The sequence below is a fragment of the Leptodactylus fuscus genome, chromosome 5 (assembly GCF_031893055.1).
Source record: "Leptodactylus fuscus isolate aLepFus1 chromosome 5, aLepFus1.hap2, whole genome shotgun sequence".
NCBI lineage: Eukaryota > Metazoa > Chordata > Amphibia > Anura > Leptodactylidae > Leptodactylus > Leptodactylus fuscus.
Window position 1 is genome coordinate 201,234,739 of NC_134269.1, and position 10,115 is coordinate 201,244,853.

Below are 10,115 nucleotides of genomic sequence, written 5' to 3' on the forward strand. Positions count from 1 at the left end.
TGAACTTACTCCACCCATTGTTTACACAGCGTTTCCATAACGCCGGACCTGTGTGATAGGACAAGTGACATCACTCACTGAGTCTGTTCTGTAGAAGATATGCATAGTTTTTGATCTTCATTTATATTAGGTTTCTAGTAATTATAACTAGTATTGTGATACTTCATAGTGTCCTGTTCAGCAAGCTGGAAGGGGAGAGGGGAATACAGGAAGTGAAAAGAGGAAACTGAGCAGGTAAAGCTACTAAAACAAGGAGATGGGAAAACCCCTTTAACTTCATAACCCCCCTCCACCAACCCTTTTAGCCTGCATCAACAGTGCTATAAAAACTGAATTCCCCATGTTACCTCTATGTCACACATAACCCACTAAAGGTGGTCCATAATCTGTTTACAAAAAAAGCCAGTATCCTGAGGGCAGCATGGTGTCTCAGTGCTTAGTAGTGTTGCCCTCTTTCACTACGCCTCGGTTTGAATCCAACCAAGAGCAACTTCTGTATGGGGTTTAGATGTTCTCTATGTCTTTCTTCACTCCATAGCCATATGACCCTATTCAAGACTCTGGATAGTGGAATGAACCTTTTACTTGGGTTCATGTCTTTCTATACAAATCACTGAACTAAGACAGCCATAAAGATAAAGAATCTGGGAACTGAGAATTGATTATTTGTTTTTATATGTATATAGTTATAAGCCTCTTCCCCCCTCCCTCCTGAAAAAGTTTTTTTATATTCCATAGCCATACTAATACATTATTTGGAACAAATGACGGTCTCTGTATAGCACTGTTGAATATGTTGATGTTGTATAAAAATGAGTTGACTTATTGTTTGGAAAAGCCAATGATCTAGTTTAATCCATACTGTACAGTGTTGATCCAAAGAAAGGCAAAGCAACCACTGTGACCTCTGATGTATTCCTGAGCCTCCCCCATCTGTCTGTATATTGGTAAGACGGTTAGATAGAAGAAACCATCATGAATATATTGTTTTTAGTAGCCATTATACCATTGGTATAATGTTTGTTTATGCTCTTTGGGCCCTACAGACCTGTCATGATAATATGTAGCTCCATAATAGGACAGCACATTCTCATGACAGATCCTCTTCAAGTAATTTGGTTGCCCATCTCCTTCTCCTGTGTCTTTCATATTCATTAGATCCCATCTATAACCTTCTAAAGGCTCAAGAAACTAAAATATTGTTTCTGTCTGGTTACAGTTGGAAACGTGGCCATTGTTCCGTTGAGGCGGTTTCAATACCAGTAGGTAGACAATAAGATCAAGCATCAGAGTGGTTGCCGCATTAGTGGAAAATTACACCTTTTAGCAAAGTTTGTCAATTACATTGTTAGAAATTATTAGAGCAGAATGTTTAATATAATAGAAACACTCAGAAATATTAAGTTCTTGTAGCTCAAACAGCAGCCATGGGATTAATTCAACATTACTTAAAGGAGTTTTCCGGGCAAAAAAAATCATTATCAGGTTAATAAGTGAAACCAAATACCTTCAGCAGTGTTTTGGGTGATTTCTGGGTTTCTCAGGGAGTTCCTGGAATCTTCTGTATTTTTTTACATGGGTATCCTCCTTTTCGGTTTTCCTACAAGTACCATAATGCCTTGGGCTACACTCAGAGCTGACTCGCACCCCCTCCCTCTCTCATTCCCTCCCTCTTCCTTTCCCACTCACATCCTCTTCCTGTTTCTCTAGATAGCCTATTACTACTAGCCCTAGTAACTAAATGAATCAACGCCCCCACCCAGGGGTGAACCTAACTTTTTTGCCACCGAGGCGGGCGACAGAAAGCCACCCAACCCCCCCCCGGGAGGAGGGGAGGGGCGGAGCGGAGGGAGCGGAGTGAATGGGGCAGGGTGGCATGAAGGGGGCATGGCAAAGCGGCGTTAGCAGGCAGAGAGCAGGCAGAGAGAGGACCTGCTCTCTGCCTGAGCGTGAGGGGAGGCCGCTGGAGCAGCGCGGCGTCCACAGGGCCTCCCCAATCCACCGCTCGCTTCCTGTGCCGGGCTGCCGAGACGGTGACGCTAAGCAAGTTCAGGACAGCTTGTCCTGGACTGGCTTAGGTAAGCAAAAATGCCGCCCCCCCTGGGGCCCTGGCATAACGCCACCTGAAGCAGTCGCTTCAGGTCGCCTCATGGGAGGTGCGGCACTGCCCCCACCCCATCATACTTATCTGTCTTCCTGTCCAGATTTCTGGGCATGGGACCTCACTTGTTCTGCGCATGTGCAGCAGCCAGCACTCTGAACAAGTGACATCCAATGACCAGAAGATCCGGACAGGAAGATCGCTAAGTATGATGGGGTGGGTTAGTATTGGTGATGTTCCATTTCTGGAAACGGGGAAACAGAACATCACTGTAAAATTGGAATATGTGCCAGGGACGGTGTGGAGATCTGGGTAAATATAGATTTTTGGTAACCTAAGTAATTTAGAAGGTAGGCAGGGGTAAAGGGTGTAGGGTAACTTAGATTAGAAAGATCAGTTTATCCCGAACGACCCCTTTAAACAGATGGGAGTAAGTTGATGATGTGTGGATGCCCCAGTGGTTGGATGATGTGTGGATGTCAAAGTGGTTGGAACGCCACTGGTTTCCATATTTGAATTTGTTCTATTCATTTCAATGATGACCGCCAACGATAGACAAAGTACTGTGCTCAGCACTGGCGTAACTAGGAATGGAGAACTTTTTGACATGGGCCTCCGATCATTATACTCGGGGGGTCTGACCAACCTTACGTCCCATTCAAACAGGGACATAAAACACCCTAGTTCTTGTGATTGGTTGGGGTCCTGGTGGTCAAGCCCCGACAGATCAGCAACTTAACCACTCTCTAACTTCTTCTTACCAGAGTGCCCCTTTAAGTATACCAAGACTTTGTCTAAACTTTAATGTGACCTCTGCGAGTTGTTTCTTGCCTCACCCTGTTTCTCTAGTTTGGTCAGATGGGACTGCAAAGAGATATATGAAAGACATAGTTGTAAATCCATTAACAAAGCAAACAATTAGGGAGCTCGCTTATCTCCTCTCGCTATAATCCTCAAATGATTTCTTGACTCAGACATGTTTACAGTGCTTTAAGTTTACCGAGCCATGAAAGACAGATTAACTGTCACAAAAATAGCAGTACTGGGAAAGGAAATACTGGAGAGCTAAAAGAAAGGAAAATCAGTTCTTATCTACAATTCTGCCATTGTTGATTCATGGCTGACGTGTTATTAAAAAGCATGAAAAATAACAATGTTGCTTCTTATTACTTGCATTCCTCTTTTGTACTTTCTTATTGAAGTGCAAGGGCTTAAACATTATGTAACTATTTTATGTTCTGTAAATGCAGGTTATTTTACTTTGCAAGACCATAGGGCCGAACTGAAATCAGTGACTAACCATTAGCTACAATGTGTACAGGGAGTCTGTAGTAGTCTGAGACATAAGATAAGATAATCCTTTAATAGTCCCACCATGGTCCTGTCTCATAATAGGGGTGTGTTATAGGGGTGGACCAGGAGTTGCTTATGGAAATCAGTCAGTTCCTGTTTTATTTGTCTGTAGACCCAGGAAACTGAGAGACACAATTTGGTCAATTAATCGGATAGTGATGGGTTAATAAGTACATCCATATACCTTTAGCAGTGTTTGGAGTGATTTCTGGGTGTCTCTGGTTACTGCTGCATCCTCTGCCTTTGTTTACTTGGTGTTTGCTTCCTACTGTGCAGCTTACTATGTTGCTTCTACACTAGTTCCCTCTCACTTAGTTCCCCTTCCTCTCTAACTCAGTTACAAAACCCTCCATCTCACTAAACCTAGCCCCTCCCACTCACACAGCCTCACTAAGCATAGCCCCTCCCACCCCCACAGTCTCACTAAGTGTAGCCCCTCCCACCTCCACAGTCTCACTAAGACTAGCCCCTCCCACCCCCACTATCTCACTAAGCCTAGCCCATCTCGCTCTCACTGACTAGTGATCCCACCCATTACTAGCCCCTCCCACACTCCACTGTCTCCCTGGCTAACCTACTCCACCCACTACTAGAAGACAGGAAGACAGGGAGGAGCCATCCTCGGACATAGGAAGGCTTGGTAGGGATATGGGAAGGTGATACTCTGTTTCGGAAGTGATGAAACGGAACGTCACCGGATTATCAGAAAGTTTCCCTGGGGCAGTCACATGACTACTCCTTGGATATGGGTAATTATAGATTTTTTTAATTGAAGTAAATTAGAAATTAGGTGGGAGGACGGAGTTTAGTTTAAGGGTTAATTGTCAGTGTATCCTGCACAACCCCTTTAAGTCTCAATAGCCGGAACTGGAAATGGACTGACATCAGAATAGACGGCTTGAGGTAGTTCATGCTATACTATACGTTACATCAAACATAGTGTTGCAACCAGAATGAAAACATCCATTGTCAACATTGTTGGCTGCAGAAAAACATTTTATTTCTATTATTTTTATTAATAAACCTCCTGAAATAACCATTTGGGTCACTGACAGCCCCGTCTTAGGAGACAGCGGGAAGAATTTCTTTCCCTGTACACTATGTCCAGTAAACAAACTTGAGGTCAAGGTGACCATAGATGGAGGAATGGCCAGAAGGGAAGGGCAGATGTGTTGAATACCTTGCACACTGTAGGATATCTATTCAGACTGAACGTAATAAAAGCTGGCATTGATCTGAGCAGGTTCTGAATCATATTTTTCTTCCCTGTCACAAGGGTTATTATACTAATACTAACAAATCTGAAACCAACATAATCTCTGACAGGTTTTGACTTGTCTTAAGAATACAGTATTTATTACATGCAACAGTTCTCGGGATTTCTTCTTAAGGTGATCTTACACATTAGAGGAACATCAACAAAATCGACTGATGCTCATTTGACCCCCTTAAATGTATAGACTTTCCAGCTCCCTTCTGACAGTAGATGTCGGTAAAGGATTGGATATATTGGATTTTGATATACCCAATCCTTTGGTCTCATGACTAGGGTTGAGCCGATCTTGAGATTTCAGGATCGATTTTAAAAATCCGATTTCTAATCATTTTCCAGCCAATCCCGAACCCGATCGCCGATCGGGATCTGATTTTTCTCGCCCAGCCCTAGTCAATGCTTCTCTATGGGAAAAGTCACTTTTAGGGTTGAGACAATCTTGAGATTTCAAAATCCAATTTCCGATCATTTTCCAGCCGATCCTGATCGTGAAATTTGCTCGATCGCCGATCAGGATCCGATCTCATAACACATAAGCTGCTCTAAAAAAGCTCCTCTAAACATGGCAACAACCATTCCAAAGCCTTGTATGACCAGCCATTTACCCTACGTTTCCCCTGAATAGCTGTCCATAACAGATTAAGTTCTCCAGAGCAGGAACCCATCTAGCAGAGAAGCTCTCCATTATTGGTCATGGAAGGTTATCTTAAATGGGCAACATCTATACAATGTCTTTATGCCCCAAAATAAAAGGGGGTTATCGCATGAGACGTCCTCTTTTGAGGCTGGAATCCCACATGCAATTTAGGCCCAGTTCACATCTACGTTCGGGCCATTCTGTTCCCCTCTCCACATGTAAAATGCAGATAGGAAATCCCTACAAGCAGCACTTTTCTCTCTGCATTTTTCACATGGAAACCGAGCAGATAACCACACGGACCCAATTATAGTCTATGGTCCGCGGGTTTCCTAAGGTCACCACTTTTTTATGTGGATTGGGTTTCTATTTGGAATGGAAGCCCATGCATAGATGCGAACCAGGCCTTAGGTGTAGTTCAACATAGACTTTCATGACTCAAAGCTAAAAGCTGATTAAAGTTGTGAAAATACTGTGGAAACGCCGCACCATAAAAACAATGCGTTTTAAAGTACCTACAAACTGAATGGGATTCTGACTAATCCCTGAAAATCGCTGCATGTCAATTATACCTGTGGAAATGTTAGTGTTATCCATACTGGTATAATAAGGGCAGAAGAAAGTCCACAGAAGAAAACTTTGCAACAAACGTTGCGGTAAGCTGAGTTTTTTCTGTAGCGTTCCTTGCTGTGTTACGCTACATTGTGCCTAAGGCTAAGTTCACACGGGGGGCGGTAGGGCGGATTTCGGCACTGAGAGTGATGTGAGAAGCCACGTCACTCTCAGGTCAAAACCTGCCTGCCACAACTGTCACTGTCGCGGCTTCCGACAATCGCTGCTTCCCCCTCCGGAGCAGGCTCAAATGAATGGGACGACGAGGTTGTTGCCGCCAGGTGGACGCCAGGTAGACACCGCGGCTCGATGAGCTGTGGAAGCCGCCTGAAGAAAGAGCAGCCCACTTCTTTTTTCCATGAGCGGGCTGCCATAGACCACCATTGATCACCATAGACCACCACCATAGACCATTCTCCATAGACCACCATTGTGAGGGAGCGGATTATGACATGGATTACGAGCCATAATCCGCCCCCTTAGTGCCCATGTGAATGAGCCTTTAGCCTTAAAAGGAACAAAACATTTAATATAACAACATATACCTCTCCTTCCAGCTGGATTGGCTTTTCACTTTGGATCAAAAAACTGCACCAAAAACCGCATGTGTGATTTCAGCCAACTGCCCTATATCTGATAATCTCATGCTAGTATCATAGGATATTATGATCAGGGAACCAGTACTTTATCCTATACTAGAAAGGGTCATTGGCTCTAGAAATGAATTTTCTATATTGTATATGCTCTTTGCTACTGTACCTTCCAAATTTGCTTACAATGAATTTACGGATATGGGTCAGCCATGTTTTGGTAGTTCTGAACTGATCTGACCAAAGGTGATTTCTAAGTCACTCACATTACCTGTTCTATACTATAGGCAGGAGTTCTAAGCATACAAATATTAATGTAGAATCGGAGTGCCATAGATAAACATGTGAAATCTGGATTTCCGATGCAGGGCACACCATCAAGTTGTCACACTTGAATATGCCCAATTCATGCCACACACTTGAGGAATACGTAAGAATTAGCTGCACACTTGAGCTGTTCGCCTGCCCAGTGCGTGTCCCCTTTGTAAATCATCGAAACATACAGTTCAATATTTGTTTCTTGGAATTTATTCAATCAAGATATATGGAAGTAACAACACTTTGTTCTGCCATTTTTGAGGTAAGGACTTCAATTTCGGGAATTATAAATTTTTAATACAGGTTAAGTGCAAGAAGTCGATAAGACATCGTAACAAGACCAAGGAATTGGTCTTGTAGGGGTTAATACAGATTTTGGCTTTCAACACTGGATTTATATCTGAAGACGTCTGCCCTCGATAACAAGTGGTAAGATTGGAGGGGTCCGTTGGCGTTATGTACTGTCTGACACCTGCACAAATCTTAAGACGTTAGGTTTTATCTGGACTGGCATGTCCCAAGGGCGGATTAAATGGGTCGGACAATTTCTTCCTGACAATTCTGGCAAGGAACTCAATGCTAACAAATAGACAAATCCAGTACAAGTCTCAAGAAACAGAAGAGAGAAAGGAGATATTGCTACTTTAAGAATGGTCACAGCTCAGCTACATCTGTTGAGACGTCTCGGCTATTATAGTGATCTAGAAATTTGGTTCTTTAGGGGTGGCAAGCCGCTAGTTTCCTGAGCACGTAATAGTTGCTCTTACATGTCATTTGACATCCAGTGATAAAAGAGTCTGCCTGATTCATGCAATTAGCTAGAAACAGATGAAAATCACAATGCCATTAGAAAGATGGAGGCTCGACAGGAGATCGTGAAATATCGCTTTAAAAATGTTATTAAACATCATCATGTCATAGTTATGAACGTCGGCATCGATAAAAAATAACAATGACAGTAACATGGCATTTACAGTGGTTTACGACAAAGTCTAGGCTTGTGCTAGTTACCCTATGCCTCTAGTATATAAAAAAATCAATCCCAGATGCTTCAGACAGACTGCGTCTTCCAAGGACTCCTGGCTTCTCGGAGGGATCTGTCGTAAGGTAAACCTGCGAAGAAAGAATTCCGCAGCTGGCAGTTAATGAAGAGGACAATGAGGGACACCGATAAGAAGAGAAGGACAAAGAGGACGATATAAGTCATCAGGTCAGGTTTGTTGATCTCCCCTTCCTTCAGTACCCGGGCTGTAGACATATAGAAAGCCGAGGAGCTGACTGGTCTCTGTGTGCTGCTCAGGTAAGGAGTGTTAGTCTGGAGCATGATCTGGGCTTCGGTCGCACTGCTGGAGTTCAGTAACATCTCTCCATACATGATCATGGTGGAGGAGATGGTCTTCACAGTCCTTCGGTGCACAAAACAACCTGAGGAGTCTTCATCTTTTTGGAGATTGTCGATGGTAGAAACCCAGCTCCATCCCGGTCGGAGCAGTTTATAGATATGCAAAATTCCATCAAGAGATTGTACCCCAAAATAATCCGACTATTGCGCAGAACCTCTCACCGAAGCCTCCAAAACATAATGATCAACTTAGAAATCTCTGTGTTTCTCCTTTAAGTATTTCAGCTTCAGTGCAAGGAATATCAATGTAAACATCTTAAGGAATAGTCTATAGCTGCGGCGACAGTCAGCGTGCATCCCATACTGGCAAGGCAGGTGTGTGTACCTTCAGTACAGTATTGTTATGGCATAGTATGTCATATCCATGTTAGACAGATCTCTGGGGCACGTAGAACAGCCAGCTCCTTCATCATAAATGCAATGTCTTGACAGCGGTGGGGTTTCCTTATACACAGAGCTCTGCAGTCGCTGTAAACTGTTGCGATTTGTACGGCTGGTGAAGTAGCAGACTAGGATAATATTCCAAGGCTCACCTTACTTCATAAACTTCATAATCCAAGGGGTAAATAATCCTGAAATCCTGCTTGCTCTAACATCCAGTCTCCTGAATGAGCTCCAAAGTTGTGATGTCTCTGCACGCTGCAAGCAGCCAGTCTGAGCAGACACTGTACATACACATAGCATGTGACCAGCGGCTGTAACTCCAGCAGAGCCTCATTGCAGGCAGCAGGGGAGCTTTATACACTCCGGTGCTGAATCTCTCTGGGCAATGTGATATCTCACAGCTTCCTGATATTAAACCTTGGATTTAATCACCTATTTGCTTTCGTGGTCCTTGCCTGGTATTGGGGGCAGGTAATGATGTTGTGTAGTCAGCAGCACCATCTACAGATTGCCAATCAGTATGTTAATTCTATTTAATCAAAGCGCTTTTATACGGCCATTTAGCTTTGGCGCGACGCCAGGCATTTCTAAATCTCTTAACTCCTTAGCACTTTGTAATACGGTAAATGGCCGCGGTTTTCGTACATAGTTCGGTATCCTGTAAGGGAGATAAATGCTGTATACTGACTGTGAGATAACTCAGCGTGGCATACGGTTTACAGTCTGGATTTAATACCCACGCACATAAATACTATATTTTTATATTTGTTTTGCCTCGAGATACAAATAACTTGCATATGTTCATTACCAATGTAATATCCATATGTTCCTTCGTAACGTATGAGTCAGATGACGACGGATGAAATATATTTTTTGCAGATTTTATAGTATGTTTCATCGAAATCCCGGAATATTAGCAACTGAGGGCAAAAATATCACGCCATGTAAATGGATCTCATTTCGATGGGACAGACCAATTATATAATATGCATAGTCATCTTTATTATTTGTCCACCCCCATGACTTTTTTGACGTGTGGACCAATCCCGCACCCCTTGCTTGCTGGCAATGCTGTTCCTCTGGAGATGGGAGCTCTTATGTAGCAGTCAGGGTTGGTTCACATCTGCGTTTGGTAGTCCGTTCGGGGAGTCCACATGGACTACCAAACACATTTGCAAGCGGTGTGCAGTAAAAGCACACGGACCTTATAGACTATAATGGGGTCTGTGTGCCGCAAAATCTCCGCACGAATCATGTGGAGAGGAAAGTAGATTGAGAAATACTTTCCTCTCCGCATGTTCTGTGCGGACACCACGCGGAGAGCACATGGACCCCATTATAGTCTATGCCGATCCATGTGCTTTCACTGCACACCGATTGCAAATGCATTCGGTAGTCCATTCGGGGGGTCCTCATGCTCCCTGAACGGATTACCGAACACAGAT

At 43.5% G+C, this 10,115-nt stretch overlaps 1 protein-coding gene across 1 annotated transcript; it reads right to left on the bottom strand.

Moving 5' to 3' along the window:
- Positions 1 to 7,540: 7,540 nt before the first annotated feature.
- SMIM32 (small integral membrane protein 32) lies at positions 7,541 to 8,917 on the bottom strand. Its single transcript, XM_075276421.1, has one exon. It carries the CDS (start codon positions 8,263 to 8,265, stop codon positions 7,936 to 7,938), a length of 330 nt encoding a protein of 109 aa, XP_075132522.1. The 5' UTR covers positions 8,266 to 8,917; the 3' UTR covers positions 7,541 to 7,935.
- Between the last annotated feature and the right edge of the window lie 1,198 nt (positions 8,918 to 10,115).

Bases quoted from the DNA above. Each gene is read 5' to 3' on its own strand.
- SMIM32 (XM_075276421.1), bottom strand. From the start codon at position 8,265: ATGATCATGTATGGAGAGATGTTACTGAACTCCAGCAGTGCGACCGAA.